Source organism: Podarcis cretensis (assembly GCF_951804945.1).
Source record: "Podarcis cretensis genome assembly, chromosome: 5".
Lineage (NCBI taxonomy): Eukaryota > Metazoa > Chordata > Lepidosauria > Squamata > Lacertidae > Podarcis > Podarcis cretensis.
The window spans coordinates 538,470-560,167 of NC_137174.1; the positions used below are offsets into that span (position 1 = coordinate 538,470).

At 45.2% G+C, this 21,698-nt stretch overlaps 1 protein-coding gene across 21 annotated transcripts in view; it reads right to left on the bottom strand.

Annotated features, from left to right (window-relative positions):
- Nucleotides 1-21,698, bottom strand: part of CCDC91 (coiled-coil domain containing 91) — a 185,715-nt gene that overhangs the window by 21,878 nt on the left and 142,139 nt on the right. For all 21 annotated transcript variants that reach the window (XM_079975262.1, XM_079975244.1, XM_079975252.1 and 18 more), the window contains one exon: nucleotides 13,153-13,266. In XM_079975262.1, the coding sequence (XP_079831388.1) occupies nucleotides 13,153-13,266 (114 nt within the window). The remainder of the gene's footprint in view (nucleotides 1-13,152; nucleotides 13,267-21,698) is intronic.

Below are 21,698 nucleotides of genomic sequence, written 5' to 3' on the forward strand. Positions count from 1 at the left end.
ATGAATGTATTGCTGAGAATGCTGTTTTTGTTCCAATCATTGCAAATTATAGACAAGATGGACTGTTTCAAGAAGTGGCAAAGGGACATTTCTAGATTTGTCTGGCAGGGCAAAAAGCCCAGAATAAAATTTAAGATACTTACAGATGCGAAAGATAGAGGGGGGTTTGCCCTGCCGGACCTTAAGTTGTATTATGAATCAGCAGCTTTTTGCTTGTTGAAGGAATGGCTACTTCTTGAGAACACAGACATTTTGGATCTAGAAGGTTATGATAATGCATTCGGGTGGCATGCATACCTGTGGTATGGTAAGGTTAAAGTGCATAAGGCGTTTAAAAACCATATTGTCAGAAAAGCATTGTTTAATGTCTGGACTAAATATAAAGACTTTTTGGAGAATAAAACCCCAAGGTGGCTTTCACCTATGGAAGCAAAGGCTCTGAAAAAGCTTAATATGGAGACTAACTGGCCAAAATATTGGGAAATTTTGGAACAGGAGGGCGATAAATTGAAATTGCAGAGCTATGAGAAAATTAAAGACAAGGTGCGGGATTGGTTACATTATTTTCAAGTAAGAGAGGCCTACAATTTGGATAGAAAAATTGGCTTCCAGGTGGAAAAATCAAAATTAGAAACAGAATTGTTAGAACCCAATGCTAAGATACTATCAAGAATGTATAACTTGCTGTTGAAATGGAATACTGAGGATGAAACGGTAAAATCTGCTATGATAAAATGGGCACAAGATGTTGGACATAACATTATGTTTGCTGACTGGGAACAGTTGTGGACCACTGTGGTTAAATTTACGGCATGTAATGCCTTAAGAGAGAATATTATGAAAATGATATACAGGTGGTACATGACCCCAGTTAAGCTTGCAAAAATCTATCATTTGCCCGATAATAAATGTTGGAAATGTAAAGAAACTGAAGGTACATTCTTTCACCTTTGGTGGACGTGCCCAAGGATTAAGGCTTTCTGGGAGATGATCTATAACGAAATGAAAAAGGTATTTAAATATACCTTTCAGAAGAAACCAGAGGCCTTTCTCCTGGGCATGGTCGGCCAATTGGTGCCAAAGAAGGATAGAACTTTTTTTATGTATGCCACGGCAGCAGCGAGAATACTCATCGCAAAGCACTGGAAGACACAGGACTTACCCACCCGGGAAGAATGGCAGATGCAAGTAATGGACTACATGGAAATGGCAGAAATGACGGGCAGAATCCGAGATCAGGGAGAAGAGTTGCTGGAAGAAGACTGGAAGAAATTTAAAATCTATCTACAAAAACATTGTAAAAATTTTTAATGTTGATGACATTGAAATGAAATGAATGGGTTCTAGTAAAAAAGGTAAAATAAGAACATGAAAGAAGGGATAGATATTAGATAAAAATCAGGAACAAACAATACGTGAAGAAAGATAATTAAAGATAAAATTAATAAGAAGGAATTTGCTAATTAATTTTAAATTGGAATACAAGAAAGGGGGGTGCGAGGAAGTCAAGAAAATAAGTTTATGAACGGTAAGAAATTAAAGAGAGGGATTTTTATTTTTAACTTTTTGAATTATTATTTTTTTAGTGTTCAAATCTTTTTTTCTTTTTTTTCTTGTGTTTTTTTTGTATTATGTTTGAATGTTTATATGTTTGAACGTTTATATGCTCTGTGTTTTTTGTATGTAACCTTTTTCTTTGATAAAACTTAATAAAATATCATAAAAAAAGAAAGGAACCCAAAGACAATAGAGGAAGCAGCTGGTTTAGCCGATAAAATAAATGAAATCAGAGACCACAGATTTGATGGGCCAAAACTTGGTGGGAGATATTGGGAAACAAACAAGAATAAATTTCATCAAACCAAAGGAAATATTACCTCAGAAACTGATAAGAGAAGCACCCCCTCATCAAAAAACCCACATGAGAAGGCACACACCCATACAGAGTTTACTGAGGGAAAAGTCAATAAAACAAGTTATGCAGGACCTAAAGACATTTCATGCTGGAGATGTGGCAAATTAGGTCATAAAAGTTTTGATTGTAAAACAGGAAAAGAAACATCTAGTTATAGCACCACACAGAAACAGACATATTGTATCCAGCCTGTGGAGCAGGGCCCAACTAGTCAGGTTGTCAAGGAAACGGACATGCCAACTAGGCCCGAGCCTGCTGAGGTAGTAGAAGCCAAAGTCCTGCACTGTTATGCGATTCAACAAGATAATCTCTTGTTGAAGAACGCTGGAGAGTATATCTGGGTAGACGGAAAAAGATATATCGGGTTAAAGGACACGGGATCGCAAGTCACCATAGTCCACCCAGAAATAATCAAGGATGAGGCCATAATTCCAGGGAAAGTAATGAAATTAAAAGGAATTTCGAAACAAGCAGAGATCCTAAAGGTGGCGGAAATAGATGTCAGGTTCAAAAACTGGGCAGGGAAGTGGCAGGTAGCCCTTTCGGAAGAAATTCCCGCCCCTGTGCTCATTGGTTGGGACATTTTAGAACATGTGCAGAGTACTTTCATAGTTACCAGAGCAAAAGGGAGCCCACAGTCACCTAATCCTGAGGGAGTGGATACAGTAGCAGAGGCAAACAATGCTGAAGGACAGCAAGGGGATGATCAGTGTGAGGAAAGAAAAAACACCTTTTTGTTTCCTTTGACTAAAAGTCAAACCCCAAGTTTTGCCAAAAAGCAGAAAGAAGATACTGAGTTACAAAGGTACTTTGAGGCAGCCGAGTCGGAGAGGCCATTAACTCCTGAGTGCCCAGAACGGATTTGTTTGAGCAGAGACCTTTTATATCGAGAAGTCCTTGCCCCACCATGGGGGGGGGGGGGTTGAAGAAGTGAGAAGACATTTAGTAATCCCACATGAATACCGAGGCAAAATCCTGCAGCACGCTCACAACAGTGTATTTGGAGCGCATATGGGTATTACACGTACAAAACAGATCTTGCAGGAATATGAATCCTTGTTCAGTTATATTCCAGGAGTGGCCAAGGGTGTGGAACATCGGATAGACACAGGGGAAGCCAAACCCATTGCTGTGAACCTCTACAGGAGGGTATGTGGAGAAGGTTTGCAATGAGGTGCGGGACATGTTAAAAGCGGGAATTATTGCACTTTCAGAAAGCCCTTGGGCAGCCCCTATAGTGCTACTGGACAAGCCCGATGGATCAGTACGCTTTTGTTTAGATTTCAGAAAACTGAACCATGTCACCAAAGCAGATGCGTATCCCATGCCACGATTGGATGATCTGATAGAGACCACTGGGCGATGTAATTACATCACGTGTTTAGATTTAACCAAAGGATATTATCAGGTTAAGATGAATCCGAAGGACCAAGAGAAGACAATCCATGGACATGACTTAAAGAAGAAAATTAGTTTACCCTATAAAAAAGAAAAATCCAGCTTGCATGTGGTATTTCCAATTTCCAAACACACCTGAGAATTCATACTTGGCTCCCCTTATTGCCTAAATCTGACAAAAGGATATATTGTTATTGCCCTTGGTCTATCCTAGAGTCCAGAATGAGAATTTTAGGTATTCTGGGAACCCAAGCCATTTGGAACTTTTTAAAGAATGGCATCTTGAACTGTGCAGGAGGGATAATAGGAAGCAATGCCATTTTTGTTGTATACTATAACTGGGGCCAAAGGAGATGTGTTCTCACCTTTGACAGCAGCAGAAACAGTTTCTCCAGATCAGTCCCATATGGACAATCTTGAGGTTATAGAGGTACAAAATATCTGCTGCCAAATCTGCATTTGATAAAAAGGATTGCTGAACAGAGCATAGCCCAAATCCATCTTGCATGCTGTCAGTGTTTACAGCAGACCTTACAAATGGAACATGGAGATTAAAAATATATATAATGCATGTCTGAAGTAAGAGATATTAGCCCCAAGCTAGCATTCTTAAAGTAACAAAAGCACGGAGCAGGAGACTGGGAACTTTCAGAATTTAAAACTAGATCATGGAATCATTTCAGACAATGAGAACAGTAAGATGATGAGTAGAAGGTACTCTGAATGTGATTTATTATCCTCTTACATGCAAACTTCCATATTTTTTTTCATTTACAGCTATTTTCTATAATCTTGATAAAATTCAAAACTGAAGAATAATTACAGATTGGAAAGTGTTTATAGTGAGTTTGTCATGCTAAGAAATTATAGTATTTATTCTAAAGCAAGGTGTGCTAATAATTGACACCGCTTTAAATGCTTTTGTTCTTTCTAATTTCTTTTAAAGAGCAGAATCCCAGTCTCCTCTTCTTTTATTCTTTTTATTGTTTTATTCCATTATTTTTAAACTATTTTTAAATGGAAGGCATTAAATAGCCAATTGCTAGAGAGAGAAGGGACTATTCCTTGAGATTTGCCAATGTTTTGAAATTTTACCGAGTCAATTTCTTGACAACTTACAAGAACAGAATCAACAGGAAAATGGTATTGTAGAAAGCAGGGTACAGCACTGCTGCCTGACAGTCCCCTACCCTCTCCATTGCCTTATAAAGAGTAGAGGTGGCCAAGGAGAAGGGACACTAAGGGTTCCTTATAGGAAAGAGACCTGTCACCAGTGGAAGCACATTGACTATCGGGGCACCATCACCTAAGAAGGGGCAGGAGACAGGAATCATGCTTCACATGTGGCCATCTGTTCATCTGAGCCCATGCCCCATGCCTTCACATCAATGAGCAAAATCATCAGAATTTGCAGGCGTGTGTTCTGTATGAAATGGAGCTCTACAGCTCAATCCAGCTGTTGAAAAGAATATCCTCATTGTAAACCAATGTAGGCATTCCCAAAATTTCTCATGCCTGGATACGTTAGAATATTTTTAGCTGCTTGCCATGTGCCCACAAAACATGTACCTTGTTCCTTTAATATGACAATGCAAACACATTATTACTAAAATCATCTTTTTGCTTTAAATTTGTTGCCAACAAAATAGCAGGTTGGATCCTGAGATGCTAACTTGAGGAAGTTTCTTCCCCCCTGCTTCCTCAGCAGCCTCCTGCATCACATGCCACATTGCTCAGGAGCCTGCCCCCCGCCCCACAACCATCTGGAGAAACTCTTCGGGGTTGCAGATGGCTGCGGGGGGGGGGGGGGAGCTTCCCTTCCTTGAACTTAAGTTATCTTAGGATCCAAGCCAATGTCTTTTATTAAGTTACTCTATAAATTCAATAATTTAGGGATTAATTGTTACTGCTAACCAACATAATACCCTTCCACTAAACAAAACAAAACAAAATTATGCAAGGAAGCGTAATTCCTTTCTGATGCTGGAGCTGAATCTTCCCCAAGGACCAGCAAAATGCTGACACTTTCAGTTAAAACTATGCTCTACAATGCTTTCTCTAAGTGTTTTATATTAGTTCATAATGATTCACACTGCACCACAGAATTGCAAGTGCAACTCTGCAAGGTAGGATTGGAAGTCTGAAGTAGGCAAACAATGGGCTGGCTTGACCGATGGTCTGACTTGGAAAAAGACTAATCATATTCAGCTAGGACAGTTGCAAAGTAAATACACTTACAAATGCACAGAAACACCTAGCTGTTGTAACTTTTTACAATGCATGGCAGGTAAGGACCATAGGTTTAAAATGAAAATATTTCATGTAGGTAAATAGATTCTCATTCCCTATATTGCCACTACAGGATGAAAAACATCATTGGTGGCTGCCTAACAACACAGAATTCCCTTAACACTAGAGTATTGGCAAAATCAAAGCCTGAACATTTTCCAGAAGAACTATAAAGCATTTTTATTCGATTCTGTGCTAAGCAAGCATGAAGTAATTTTAATTTTATATTGGTGTTTCAGTATGAATTTTATTAATGGCATTTTCAAAATCTGGATAGTAGAGTTGTTATTTGTATGTCTGGGATAGGGCAGGCAAACAACCCACAGAAAAAAATATTGTATGCATTACAGTGGTACCTCTGGTTACGAACTTAATTCCTTCTGGAGGTTCGTTCTTAACCTGAAACCGTTCTTAACCTGAGGTATCACTTTAGCTAATGGGGCTTTCCACTGCGACAGCCACACGATTTCTGTTCTCATCCTGAGGTAAAGTTCTTGACCCGAGGTGCTACTTCTGGGTTAGCGGAGTCTGTAACCTGAAGCTTCTGTAACCTGAAGTGTTTGTAACCCGAGGTGTTTGAAACCCGAGGTACCACTGTATTCTGTGATATGCCATTAACTTGCTGTTGGAACATAATTAATTACCTTTAACAATTCAATATTATTACAATGATTCTACAAACATGGGGCACAATCCATTGATTTCAGTGGGAAGCAGAGCTTCATGTTGGGTTGTGCCTGATGCATTTACAGTCATCCCAGCTGCTTACAATCAAAGCAACTGGTGAGATGGCAGGTTGGCCAGAAAATGAATTTATTTTAGAGAACATGTACAACCATTAAGCTTGCATTAATATATCCATAATTTAAACCTTAATGGTGGAGGCTCCCTTTGTTTCTTATGAAGAACTCAGATCTATAGTGAATAGATAACAAAGCCCCTCCAGTTCTTAGAACCCACATGCTCCCATTATCTGTAATTGACCAGCTTGACAGTTGCTATTATAACCGTACTGTAATGGGGTATGGGGTTGCTTGTGCGTAAAGCGCAAACTGCTCCAGGCCGAGTAGTTTGGACAAAACTTTCCCCCCAGGCTGGACAGTCAGTACACCATGACTGTCTCAATCACTGGAAGAATCCGTCAGTGGGCGTTTCCTGAATTTCTTCCAACGTAAGAGTTCTTTCACACCCAATCGTCGTCTCCTTTCTCTGCGCGGAAGCTGTCTGCGCAGAGTGGGCGTCCCCAGAGGAGGTCCTATGCTCTCTCCGCTGGTTTCACTGGAAGAGTCCTGGAGCCTTCTCTCCGCAGCTCCCTTGGACTCCCCTTTCTCCCTGGTGTCACCTCTATCTCCTTCCCCAGCGGAAGCGTCCTCTCTCCCTTTGCTGGTTCCCTCTCCAGCATCATCATTAGGGAGCCTCAGCGCCACCCTTGGCTCCGATGGCAGTTCCCTGACATCCACCTCCCCCCCAGGGCCCTCCCCACCCCCGCCCCGGTTCCTGGGCGGTGAAGCAGGAAACCCCTGGAACGAACTATCCCCTTCCTCAGATGATTCAAACATCGTTTTCCACCTGCTGCTGTTCCTGTCCTCTGCCCAATCTCCCCAATCTAACTCCTCTTCCTCTGATACCTCCCTTCCCTCTCCCTCTGAAGGAGGATACCCCACAAATTCTTCTTCATCATCCGTGGTTCCAAATTGCTCTTCCCAAAATCTTGCCAATGGTTTCGGCTTCCTTGGAAACTGGCGATGAAACTCCCCCAGCAGACGCTCATCCTTTATCTCTCCTGCAGGCACCCACGCATTTTCTGACTCAGGCTCTCCCTCCCAAGCTACCAAATATTCCACCTGCTTCCCCTTCCACCTTGAGTCAAGTATTTCCGCTGCTTGACTACTGAGTTCCCTCTCCTCCACCTCTGGGTGACTGGGGATTTCTCTCTCTCGCCCCGGAAACTCCCTCCCTTCTCGGTATGGTGAAAGTAAAGACCGGTGGAACACCGGGTGCAATTTCATGTTGGTTGGCAGTTTTAGCCGGAAAGCCACAGGGTTCACCTGCTGCGTGACCTCAAAAGGTCCCAGCCTCCTTGGCCGTAATTTTTTACAACCTCCTTTGAACGGTAGCCCTTTGGTTGACAACCACACCCGGTCCCCAACCCTTATTGTCTCCCCTTCTCTGTGGTGCTTGTCTGCCTGCCTTTTGTACTCTTCCTTGGCCCTCTCCAGGTTCATTTTAAGCTGCTGGTGTAAGGCCTCCATTTCTTCCACAAATTGCTCCGCCGCAGTTACGCTCCCCCTCCCCTCCCCCTCCCCTGGGAAGGCTCTGGGGTGACACCCGTAATTGGCCATGAAAGGACTCATCCCCGTGGACACATGCTCCGCGTTATTGTAAGCAAATTCAGCCAGTGCCAGCTTTTCCACCCAGTCGTTCTCTCTCTCGCCGACGTAACATCGTAGGTACTGTTGGAGTATGCTATTGGCCCTTTCCGCTTGCCCGTTGGTTTCTGGGTGACGAGCCGTCGAGAAGCTCACCTCAACTTGAAGCTCATGAGCTTCCTCCAGAACCTGGAAGTGAATTGCCTTCCTCTGTCGGATAAAACCCTCAAGGGGGCGCCATGCAACCGAAAAACGTGATCCACAAACAGCCTAGCTGTTTCTTCTGCCGATACTGCATGCGAGCAAGCAATGAAATGGCACATCTTGGTCAACAGGTCCACTACCACCATGACCGCTGTTTTCCCCCTGGACCTGGGCAAATCGGTCATAAAATCTATGGATACCACCTCCCATGGCTTCTCCGGAGTGGGTAAGGGTTCTAGTAACCCTGCGGGTGCTGCTTTCTCCCCCTTAGCCCGCTAGCATTGGTCGCACCCCCTCACGTATTCCCGCATGTCTTCCCTTACTCTTGGCCACCAGAACTCCCTGGTAACAAGCAACATGGTCTTGTGCTGACCAAAGTGCCCCGCCGTGGGGTTGTCATGCGATTGCTTGAGTACCCTCCTCCTCAAATCCCCCTATGGTATGTACAATGCTCCCCTGTAATACAATGCTCCATCCTTTTCCTGAAAACCCCCTTGATTTTCACCCGCTTCCCGGAGCTCCCTGATCTTGGTTTGTGCGTACTCGTCGTCCCTCGCCAACCCCGCCAATTCCCTTTTCCCAACCAATACTCCCCCACACACCCATCGGTCCTTGGGTATTACGTGTCGTACTTCTGGTGCCCCCTCTCCTTCTAAGTATTCAGGTTTCCGGGATAGGGCATCTGCTCGGACGTTTTCTTTTCCCGGTATGTACCGTATCTCAAAAGAAAATTTGGAAAACTCCTAAGCCCACCGCATCTGTCTCTGGTTGAGAACCCTTGCAGTCCTCCAGTATTCCAGGTTCTTATGGTCCGTGCACACCTGGATCTTGTGTTGAGCCCCTATCAACAAATGTCTCCAGCGTCGGAACGCTTTGTGAATAGCAAGTAGTTCCCTGTCATACACTGTGTAGTTTTGTTCTGATTTGCTCAACTTCCTCGAGAAAAAGGCGCACGGTCTCCAGTTGGACTGTTCCCCCAGCTGGAGCAAAATGGCGCCTACCGCTCTGTCTGACGCATCTGTCTCCACCCTCATTGGCTTCTGCAGGTCCACGTGCAAGAGCTGCTCTTCCGAAGCGAACGTTCCTTTTAGTTTCTCAAAGGATTGCTGTGCCTCTGCCGTCCACACGAACTTCTTCTTGCCACTGAGACAATTGGTGATTGGTGCAGTCAAGTGCGCGAAGTTCTTGATGAACTTCCTGTAGAAATTCACAAACCCCAGGAACCTCTGCACGTCCTTTCGGCTCTTAGGAGTCTTCCATTCCAGCACCGCCTGCACCTTGCTTGGGTCCATGGCTAACCCCTTGTCTGACAACCTGTAACCCAGGAATTCGACCTCTCGGGCATGGAACTGGCACTTCTCCAATTTCACCCACAACTGGTGCTCCTGCAACTTCTTCAGCACTTCTCTGACATCTTTTACATGCTGTTCCTCGTTCTCCGAGTAGATCAGGACGTCATCTAGGAAAGCCACGCAGTTCTTGTACAAGAGGGACCCCAACACGTGGTGCATGAACCCTTGAAAACATGCTGAGCCCGATTGTAATCCGAAGGGCATAACTAGGTACTCAAAGGCTCCCAGGGGGATGAACATGGTAGTCTTCCATTCATCCCCTTCCCTTATCCTAATTAAATTGTATGCCCCTCGAAGATCCAACTTGGTAAAGACCTTTCCCTTCCTTACCCTGGTCAAAATGTCATCGATTCTGGGCATTGGGAAGGTCACCGGCTCCGATATTAAGTTTAACCTCCTGTAATCACAAATTAATCTCAGTTCTTTTGAGTCTCTCTTGTCCACGAAAAACACTGGACTGCCCCCCACCACCCTCGATTCTCTTATAAAACCCCTCTTCAGGTTCTTGTCGATAAACTTCTGCAACTCCTGCATTTCTCTGTCCGACATGGCATACAGCTTACCCACTGGCAGCTGAGCCCCTGGGAGTAGGTTGATTTGACAGTCAAAGGGCCTATGGGGGGAGCCTATCTGCCTCCTTCTCACTGAAGACTTCTTTCAAATCAGCGTACTGTGGTGGTATCCTCACCTTTTCCTCCGCCTCCAACCCTGCCACTCTGGCTACGGCCATCCTCAGGATCTCCCCCCCGTGGCAGTGTTCTACACAGTGAGCTGACCCAAAGGATACTGTGCGCTGGTGCCATCCCACCACCAGATCATGCAGCGCCAACCAGCTCATTCCCAGTATGATTGGCGGCCCGGCCAGTGTGGCTACATGAAATGCAATTGTCTCAGTATACCTAGAGACTCGCATCTTCATGGGAGGAGTTTGGTGTGTCACTTCTCCCCCCAGGAGTTCCCTCCCATCTATGGTCGTAACTTACAAGGGGCGCTCCAAGGGCAACAGCTGCAGTTGGTGCTCTAGTGCAAAGTCCCTGCTAAAGAAATTGCAACAACTGCCTGAGTCCAGCAGTGCCTTCACCTTAATAGGATGTCCATTGGGTAGCTCTAGCTCCACCTCTATGGCTATGGCCGGTCCGGGGGGGTCTGGTTTGGGCACTCTTACTGGTTGTTTGCCTGGCTGCTGTGCTCCTTGATCGGCAGCCAAGCACTCTCGTTTCCCTGCTGTGAATGCCCCTCCTCCTCACTGCCCGCAGCCCCCACCATCCCTTGCCAAGCCTTTCTCTGCGGGCACACCCTGGCGAAATGTCCTGGCTGTTGGCAGAGGAAACACTTTCTGGTCGCTTTCCCCTCCTTTTTGCGCACCTCGCCGGAGTTTGAAACCCCGTGTGCGCGCGCGCCTCCGATTTCCATTGGCTCCTCTGGCTGGGAAGGTTGCCCCGGCATTTCAGGAATCTGGTTGTCATGCCAACGCTCTGCTTTCCCTTCCCGCCTCTCCAAAGCCCACGCTTCGTGTCGTAGTCCAATCGCCAGCGCCATTTTGGTCAGCTGATCCATCGATTGCGGGCGGGACGAGCGGGAAAGTTCGTCCTTAACCCAGGGGGCTAAGCCTTCCTCAAACAGCATCTGAATAGGTTCCCAACTCACTTCCCACCCAAGTTTGTGGATTAGCATAGAAAACCGTGACCAGTACTCTCTAACTGATTGGCTCCCTTGCTTGCAAGCCATCAGCTCTCTGCGCCCCAAGCTTTGCTCCAGCTCACTCGAAAACATGTGATTCATGGCGCTAAAAAACTTCTTCAGGTCTTTTAATGCAGCATTGTCCGATGCCATCAAGGGTCTAACCCAATCCCTGGCGCCGCCTTCAAGATGCCCAATCACGAAGGCAACTCTTGCACCATCGTCCACAAAATCATCATACTGCAGTTCCAGCGCATACTGCACCTCCGTCTTAAAACCATTATAGTTCCTCGGGTCGCCCCCAAACTTATGCACCTGTCCCGGTACCTTCCTTCCAATGGGGGTGGGTTTCCCCTGAGCATCCTGAGTCTGCCTTTCATCTAGCCGCGCCGCTAGTAAAGCCAGCTGTTGCTCCAAATCTCTGTTTCTCTCCTCCAGAGTTGGTCCTCCCCTGGCTCCCTCTCCGGCGCCTGCTCCTCCTGTCAGACTCATGATGTTCCCTTCACACAAACAACGTCAAGGACTGACGGATTGCTGTAATGGGGTATGGGGTTGCTTGTGCGTAAAGCGCAAACTGCTCCAGGCTGAGCAGTTTGGACAAAACTTTCCCCCCAGGCTGGACAGTCAGTACACCATGACTGTCTCAATCACTGGAAGAATCCGTCAGTGGGCGTTTCCTGAATTTCTTCCAACATAAGAGTTCTTTCACACCCAATCGTCGTCTCCCTTCTCTGCGCGGAAGCTGTCTGCGCAGAGTGGGCGTCCCCAGAGGAGGTCCTATGCTCTCTCCACTGGTTTCACTGGAAGAGTCCTGGAGCCTTCTCTCCGCAGCTCCCTCGGACTCCCCTTTCTCCCTGGTGTCACCTCTATCTCCTTCCCCAGCGGAAGCGTCCTCTCTCCCTTTGCTGGTTCCCTCTCCAGCATCATCATTAGGGAGCCTCAGCGCCACCCTTGGCTCCGATGGCAGTTCCCTGACACATACCATCCCCCTATTGTCAAGGTAAACTTCCAAATTCTATATTAACAAAGAACCCATGTAAAATTGCTCACTCCCTAGACAACAGAAAAAATACCAATGTTTTTAAACATTCTTGCACACTCCACAACATTTCGAGAACATGGCTTCTTGTTTGTGACCACTAGTTTATGGAATCTAGTCACACATTTATAAATATTTTTTGTTGGTACATGAACTTTCTAAACATATGACTCTGGAAAAGGTTGGAAATTAATAAACTTCCATTTGTCAGTGTGTTAAGAAGAAAATAATCCATGACATAAGTAGGCAACTGATAGTATCCTAGTTTTGTTTGTGTGGGAACTAGTGGTCTTTGCTTAAGCTTGGTAATTACACCAGTATGACATTTCACATTTGCACAAGAAGTCTTTTATTGTTTACCGTATTTTTCGCTCTATAAGACGTACTTTCCCCCTCCTAAATAGTAAGGGGAAATGTGTGTGCATCTTATGGGGTGAATGCAGGCTCCATGGCTTCAGTGAAAGCAACACAGAGCGCTCCGGAGGCTTTGAATTGCTTTTGCTGAAGCCAGGAGAGCAAAAGGGGTCGGTGCGCACCGATCCCTCTTGCTCTCCTGGCTTCGCTTCACTGGAGAGGCGCTGCACGGCTTTCCCTCTCTGTGCAGCACCCCTTCAGTGAAGCAGGAGGAGAAATGGAAGGGTCTCTGAAGGGGCGCTGCACAGAGAGGGAGAGAATTTTTTTCTCTTGTTCTCCTCCTCTAAAACTAGGTGCGTCTTATGGTCGGGTGCGTCTTATAGAGCGAAAAATATGGTGATTCCTAATCAATAGCATGTGGCAGGGATACACAGTACACTCTATGATTCATGCCATTCAGCAAAGCTCCCAGAATATTTACTGTACATGTACACAGAGCTAATAATTTCTCTCTAGCATTAACGTCAACTGTTGTGTAAGACTGCTGCTTACCCTTTTCTGTTCCTTGATATATTCCATCAGCTCTTCTCTTGTTTGCTTCACAGCTTTTTCTATAGCTTTTTCACTTTTTTCTTGCTCTTCTAAAATGGCTGCTTTTACAATTGACTATAAAAAAATAAGAGTTACAGTGTGTATAGAGTTTGCTTCAAATATTCACCCTCATATACATATTGTGAGATAAAGGAGATTTTCCTCCTCTCACACACCTGCCTCAGCACATAAATGCTTTGGACATCAGCCTCTGACAATTCTTGCAAAAGGGATGCAGGAGGCAGAGGCATGTAAGTGGGCAGAGTAACAGGGCTGCATCCTGTACTGGCACATGCACCTCCAGGACCCTTAGAAGCAACCAAGGCAGCCCTTTTAACAGTAGGAAAAGGGTTTTTGTTACTATCCAGATGCTCTGGCATCTGGCTGGCCACTATGAGAACAGGATGCTGGACTAGATGGGTCATTGGCCTGATCCAGCAGGCTCTTCTTATGTTCTTATGTACCACCAAAAAGGTGACTGAAACCTGTACAGGATGGATCCCACAGTGGTTGCTAGTGCCCATTTTGACTGGTCGGATGGATGGAAAGAGGGGGGCTAACAATGAGTGGTGGTGGAACCCATGATAGGCAGAGCAAATGTTCTCCCCTTCTTCCTCCCTGCCATGCTCTACAAGGGCAACACCGAGATCAAGGAGGAGTGAATGGAGTAGTGCCCCCTCTATGAATGGATTGTAAAAAGGCAGGCAGCTGAGGGCTGGCTGAGGGCAGACTGAGAAGGCTGGAGTAGAGCCCCATTTGCCCAGATGGATCAACCTCCACTGACCCCACAACTCTGTCATACAAATAAAAGGATCCAGTCTGCCTTTCATCCAGGGCAGGTCTCCCTGTGAACGGCTCCCAAACCTCCTGACGCATGCCCTTTACCTAGTTATGCCAATAGTTGTTTCCCACTGCAAAACACACAGCCCCCCTGCCATACAATGTAAAGCAAAAATGCTGTTGCCAAACTGTTTATAAGAAGGCCTGTAGCTAAGTCACTTGTGGGTTATAAAACTCTTCTGAGAAATAAACAAATATCTTTGCAACACATGGTTATTACTTCATTACTAGCCTTAAGCATTCCTTGTTGCTTTACAATAACATTAGAAAGTAGCACTTTCTTTACTGGCATCTTCTTCTTTGGCGATCACTCGTAGCCGACTAAGATTGTCTTCCATAAACACAGTTTTAACAGTGTGTCCATAAGTGATTGTGGAGGCCAATTCTGGATCCACACGTCCTTCCACAGTGGGGACATTGGTTTCTGGGTGGGAGTTGATCACGGTGTGGATTTGCCAGGCGTGCCTTCCTCTTAGCACGTTTCTCCCTTGTGTCCTGAGTTCGAGTGTCTTCAAAGCCCATGACACCTTTTGGTAAAGGCTGTTCTCCAACTGGAGTGCTCACAGGCCAGTGTTTCCCAGTTGTCAGTGTTTTATACTACATTTTTTTAGATTTGCCTTGAGACAGTCTTTAAACCACTTTTGTTAACCACCAGCATTACGCTTTCCATTTTTAAGTTCAGAATAGAGTAGTTGCTTTGGAAGACGATCATCAGGCATCTGCAGAACATGACCAGTCCAACGAAGCTGATGTTGAAAAATCATTGCTTCAACACTGGTGATCCTTGCTTCTTCCAGTACACTGATATTAGTTCGCCTGTCTTCCCAAGTGATGTGTAAAATTTTTCGGAGACACCGTTGATGGAATCTTTCGAGGAGCTGGAGGTGGCGTTTATAAGTGGGCCATGTTTCACAAGCATATAGTAAGGTTGGCAGTACAACAGCTTTGTAAACAAGTATTTTGGTTTCCCTGCGAATGTCCCAGTCCTCAAACACTCCGCACTTCAGCCAATTTTCAGAAGGGCAGCCAATTTTCAGAAGGACAGTCCACAGGGCATTACGATTTACAGTGTCAAAAGCCTTAGTCAGGTCAATAAACACCATATACAGGGGTTGTTTTTGCTCTCTGCATTTTTCTTGAAGCTGTCGAGCGGTGAAAATCATGTCCACTGTCCCCCTAGAAGGCCGAAAACCATTTTGGGATTCAGGAAGGGTCACCTCGGATATTGTTACGAGGCGGTTTGCTAAGATCCTTGCAAGAATTTTGCCGGCCGCAGCTAATAGAGAGATGCCTTGATAGTTTCCACAATCAGTTCTGTCACCTTTCTTAGAGATTGATAATTTTGGCATCCCTAAAGTTTGCTGGGATTTCTTCACTTTCCCAGATTTTTTCAATGATGCTTGTGAAGTTGTTGTGAAAGTTCAATTCCACCCACTTTGAAGATTTCGGCAGATATCCCATCAGGTCCATTGGCTTTGTTGTTTTTCATTTGGTTAATAGCTGTACACAACTCTCCCAGATTTAGAGATATTGCGAGCTCATCTCTAACTTGTTTTTGCGGAATTTTGAGAGGACCTCAGCAGCTATGGGGGAGTTGCGGTTAAGGAGATGTTGATAATGTTCTTTCCAGCGCAGTGCAATAGCTTCTTTATCTTTTAGAAGTGTGATACCATCTGCTGAGTGTAGGGGGCATATGCCATGAATTATTGGCCCATAGATGGTCTTTGTTGACGGAAGCCAGCCGTCAAAAAATTGGTGCACAGCATAGAAAAAGGACACAGAAAGACAAAAATGTATCTTCAGTGTGGAGAGCAGCTCATTCTCCTTCTCTCCTCTCCGGTAACCTTTTTATTCTCCTTTGTCTCACAGCCAGCATGGTCATCATGCCAATGTCTCACGTTACATCGCCCGATCATGGTTTTACGACACTATCACCATAAAAGGTAATTACTGCCGAGAGGGAACACAACTCCATATATCGTTATACTGCTGCATCACTGAGCTCAGTGAGGGACTACGTAGCATTACAAGCTACTAGTGGCTGCATGGCTCCCACACTTTGTGGTCTTCTAAAAACCCAACCCAAACCCCAAAAGTCCCATAAAGGTAAAGGTAAAGGGGGCCCTGACCATAAACATTAGGAAGAACTTCCTGACAGTAAGAGCTGTTTGGCAGTGGAATTTGCTGCCAAGGAGTGTGGTGGAGTCTCCTTCTTTGGAGGTCTTTAAGCAGAGGCTTGACAACCATATGTCAGGAGTGTTCTGATGGTGTTTCCTGCTTGGCAGGGGGTTGGACTCGATGGCCCTTGTGGTCTCTTCCAACTCTATGATTCTATGATTCTATGATTCATTAGGTCCAGTCGTGAAAGACTCTGGGGTTGCAGCACTCATCTCGCTTTATTGGCGGAGGGTGCCAGTGTACAGCTTCTGGGTCACGTGGTCAGCATGACTAAGCCGCTTCTGGCGAACCAGAGCAGTGCACAGAAACGCCATTTACCTTCCTGCCAGAGCGGTACCTATTTATCTAGCACTTTGACATGCTTTCGAACTGCTAGGTGGGCAGGAGCTGGGACCGAGCAACGGGAACTCACCCCATCACGGGGATTCAAACCGCCAACCTTCTGATCAGCAAGTCCTAAGCTCCATGGCAATCGGCAAATGGTAACGGGGCAGGATCATGAAATCTGGAAGCCCCTAGTTATCATGAACCAGCACATGGACGGTGGATACAGATTCAGTTGTTCCGACTCAAGGAATGAGGGAGTTGAGCAGCTCGGCAGCTGTATCCATGACTGATCAGCCCTTTTTAGGATCTACTCTGCTCACCCCGAAAAGAGGGAGGGGCTAGAAAAGGTGCCCTAAACATAGTTTTCCTCCCTTTTTCCATAACTGGATTACCGCACCCAGTGGGGTCACCACCTAGCGGTCGTAAAAGACAATTGAACTTTGGAACATGGAATATACGGACTTTGTCAGATAACACAGACAGCGAGCATCCTGAATGCAGAACTGCCATCATTGCAAGAGAGCTATGATGTTTTAACATCAATATTGCAGCGCTTCAAGAAACTCGAAGAGCAGGCAAGGGACAACTGAAGGAAGAAAAAGGAGGCTACACATTCTTCTGGAAAGGTCTATCTGAACAAGAACATCAAATACATGGGGTAGGCTTCGCCATCAAAAATGACCCTGTGAAGCTCCTGTCAGAAGTTCCTACCGGCATTAATGAGAGACTCTCAACCCTTCGAATAAAGGTCACCAAAAACCAACAGGCTACTATTTAAATACTTATGCACCAACACTGGATGCCGATGAAGACATTAAAGAAAAATGTTACTCTTAGCTGGATACCATGCTATCAGAGACGCCTAAGGAAGAAAAAATTATCCTCCTGGGTGATTTTAATGCAAGAGTTGGGTGCAATTTTGATCTGTGGCCTGGGACTATTGGGAAAGAAGGAGTTGGCAAGAGCAACCAGAACAGAATCTCACTTTTGACGATATGTGCAGCACACAACCTTGTTATTACCAACACACTCTTTCGACAGAAAAATAAATTTAAAACTTCATGGAGGAATCCTCGGTCAAACCACTGGCACCTCTTAGACTATGTTATTGTCTGTGCTAAAGATCGCCGTGATGTGCTCCTTACCAGAGCTATGACAAGCGCCAACGACTGCTGGACAGATCACTGATTAATACGCTCCACGATGGCTATCAAGATTATACCAAGGCGCAAAATGAACACTCAAGCCCTTCAAGATCCCATTAAGCGGGATTGCTTCCAAATGACTCTTAAGGACCTTCTGCTTTCAGAATTCCCTGATAACATCAAGGAACACTGGACCAAGCTAAAAACATCCATTATTGCAACCTGTGAACAAACTATTAGATTCCAAACCAAGAAACACTAGGACTGGTTTGATGAGAATGACAGTGAGATTGAACGCATGATTGACAAGAAAAGGAAGGCCTTTTAGATCTGGCAAAGAGAGAAACTATGCCACTAAGAAAAAAAACCTATGCCAACGCTAAGGCTGAGGTTCAAAGATGAACTAAAAAACACCTGGTGGATAAAAAAAGCTCAAGAGATCCAGCACTTAGCCGACACTCATGATGCACAGTTTCTTTACTGGTATAATCCACAATTAACCACAACAGTAAGTAATTTAAGGATTATCCAAATATACAACCAAGAGTTACAAATATCACTTTTTTCATATGAACCAGCTCCCTGAGACATACTGTTTAGTGTATTTGATTGTTTAGGTCAGGGGTCCTCAAACTTTTTCAGCAGGGGGCTGGTTCACTGTCCCTCAGACCTTGTGGGGGGCTGTACTATATTTGGGGGGGGGGAATGAACCACCACGGGAGGGGGGAGAGAAAGAGCTGGAGTTGGGAGCCCCCATGGCCACAGTCCCCACTGAGGGAGGAGGGCCCAAGCGCTACCGCCGCTGCCTCGCCGGCCACGACAAGGGCACAGGCGAGGGAGCACGCAAAATCGACTAAAATATGTCCATAAATAAAAATATTATTGCAGGAGCTGCCAGCCAAACTTTGAGGCGGGCACAGCAGCAGCAACAACAGAGCCACTTGGAATGGAAAGGGAGCTGGAGGAGACTGCGGGAGGAGCACGCACGCAGCCCGGACAGAGAGAGGAGGTGGGCGTTGCCGAGCAGAAGCCAACCCTGCCCGCCCTCTTGGCATCCCGACAAGGAGGGCAAGTTGAGGTTGGGCACAGCGTGTAATGTGAGGGAAGCCGAGAGGGCACATGTCTCTCGGGGGAGGTGGGAGTGTGTGTGTGCATGTGTGCATGGTGGAGGAAGCCAGCCCAGTGCCAGGCTTCAGAGGTTCCTTTCGTCAATTGAGGAGGTTGCTGCCGCCGCAGCTACTGACATTGCAACCCACGAAGGCAGTGGCTGGCAGTTGTCCTGGGCTTGGCTCAGCGCAGCCTCTGCCCTCATAGCCTGCCTGCCAGCCACTCTCTACACTGCCTGCCACCAGTCCTTACCTACCACTGGTGGAGCAATATTAGCACAATTGGTAAGAAGTGAGCAGTGGGAGCATTGCAGGTGATTATAATGTAAAGTTATCATTGTGGAACAAATCAGTATGGCATTGTTTGTATGCTTCATTTAGGTCTATCTGTGTATTGTTTTACAACTGAATTACATTTTAAAAAACTATCAACTCACATCAAAATGTCATTTTCATTGCTGAAACCTTTTATTAAGAAATAATAAATTAAATATTGGATTTTCTGTGAAAGAATTCATTACAAGGTGAAGTGCAGGAGGAATTCAATGGGGGTTGGAGGAGAGGCGGAAAGAAGAGCTAATTTGTCTGTGGCTAGGGGGCTAATTTGTCCGTGAACGGTTCTGCCAGGGGTGATGAAAGATCACCTAGCTACAGCTCTGCCTGCAAGGCAGGAATCTCAACTAAAGCATCCCTGACAGATGGCCATCCAACCTCTGATTAAAAACCTTCAAGGAAGGAGAGTCCACCACCTCCAGAGTGAGTCAGTTCCACTGCGGAACAGCTCTTACCATCAGAAAGTTCTTCCTGATGTTTAGTCGGAATCTCCTTTCTTATAAATAGTTCCTTTATTTACAAATATACAGAAGAGCATAAATACAGGAAGAGACATTACCAATAGAATGAACGTGGAAGGCACAACAGCCAGTTTGTAGCAAAGTTGCACCATCACAGATTATTATTTTGTTGGGAACAAACCTGGATGAAGGAATCATTAAAAGACACATGTAGTGAATTGTCGGCAGACGTAGCTCTACAATAACAGAAGAAGAGTATCTGCAGGATGAGGTCAGTGGCCCATCTAGTCCAGCCTTCTGTTCTCACAGTGGCCAACAAGCAGCCCCTGCAAGCAGGACCAGAGCACAAGAACACTCTCCCCTCCTGCAGTTTCTTTCTACTGATTATTGAACAATTAAATTATTTGTTTTACTTTATTAATTCATTTTGATCTTATCATTTTTTTAATATGGATTTTTATACCTTGGAGATTATTATTTTTCAAACTGAAGATGTTAACTATTTTAATAAATATATGACCAACACTTCAGTCCCAGGTATATTTGTTGTTGTTGTTTAGTCGTTTAGTCGTGTCCGACTCTTCGTGACCCCATGGACCAGAGAACGCCAGGCACTCCTGTCCTCCACTGCCCCCCGCAGCTTGGTCAGACTCATGCTGGTAACCTCACAGTCAAAGGCTTTTGCATAGTCAATGAAGCAGAAGTAAATGTCTTTCTGGAACTCTCTAGCTTTCTCCATAATCCAGCGCATGTTTGCAATTTGGTCTCTGGTTCCTCTGCCTCTTCTAAATCCAGCTTGCACTTCTGGGAGTTCTCGGTCCACATACTGCTTGAGCCTTCCTTGTAGAATTTTAAGCATAACCTTGCTAGCGTGAGAAATTAGTGCAATTGTGCGATAGTTGGAGCATTCTTTGGCACTGCCCTTCTTTGGGATTGGGATGTAGACTGATCTTCTCCAATCTTCTGGCCACTGCTGAGTTTTCCAAACTTGCTGGCATATTGAGTGTAGCACCTTAACAGCATCATCTTTTAAAATTTTAAATAGTTCAGCTGGAATACCATCACTTCCACTGGCCTTGTTATTTGCAGTGCTTTCTAAGGCCCATTTGACTTCACTCTCCAGGATGTCTGGCTCAAGGTCAGCAACCACACTACCTGGGGTATGTGAGACATCCGTTTCTTTCTGGTATAATTCCTCTGTGTATTCTTGCCACCTCTTCTTGATGTCTTCTGCTTCTGTTAGGTCCTTTCCACTTTTGTCCTTTATTATGGAAATCTTTGTACGAAATGTTCCTTTCATATCTCCAATTTTCTTGAACAGATCTCTGGTTCTTCCCATTCTATTGCTTTCCTCTATTTCTTTGCATTGCTTGTTTAAGAAGGTCTTCTTGTCTCTCCTTGCTATTCTTTGGAAATCTGCATTCAATTTCCTGTATGTTTCACGATCTCCCTTGCATTTTGCTTGCCTTCTCTCCCCCGCTATTTGTAAGGCCTCATTGGACAGCCACTTTGCTTTCTTGCATTTCCTTTTCATTGGGATGGTTTTCGTTGCTGCCTCCTGTATAATGTTATGAGCCTCCATCCATAGTTCTTCAGGCACTCTGTCCACCAAATCTAAATCCTTAAACCTGTTCCTCACTTCCACTGTGTATTCATAAGGGATTTGACTTAGATTGTATCTTACCGGCCCAGTGGTTTTTCCTACTTTCTTCAGTTAAAGCTTGAATTTTGCTATAAGAAGCTGATGATCTGAGCCACAGTCAGCTCCAGGTCTTGTTTTTGCTGACTGTATAGAGCTTCTCCATCTTTGGCTGCAGAGAATATAATCAATCTGATTTCGATGCTGCCCATCTGGTGATGTCCATGTGTAGAGTCGTCTCTTGTGTTGTTGGAAAAGCGTGTTTGTGATGACCAGCTTGTTCTCTTGACAGAACTCTATTAGCCTTTGCCCTGCTTCGTTTTGCTCTCCAAGGCCAAACTTGCCAGTTGTTCCTTTTATCTCTTGACTCCCTACTTTAGCATTCCAATCCCCTATAATGAGAAGAACATCCTTCTTTGGTGTCACTTCTATAAGGTGTTGTAAGTCTTCATAGAATTGGTCAATTTCAGTTTCTTCA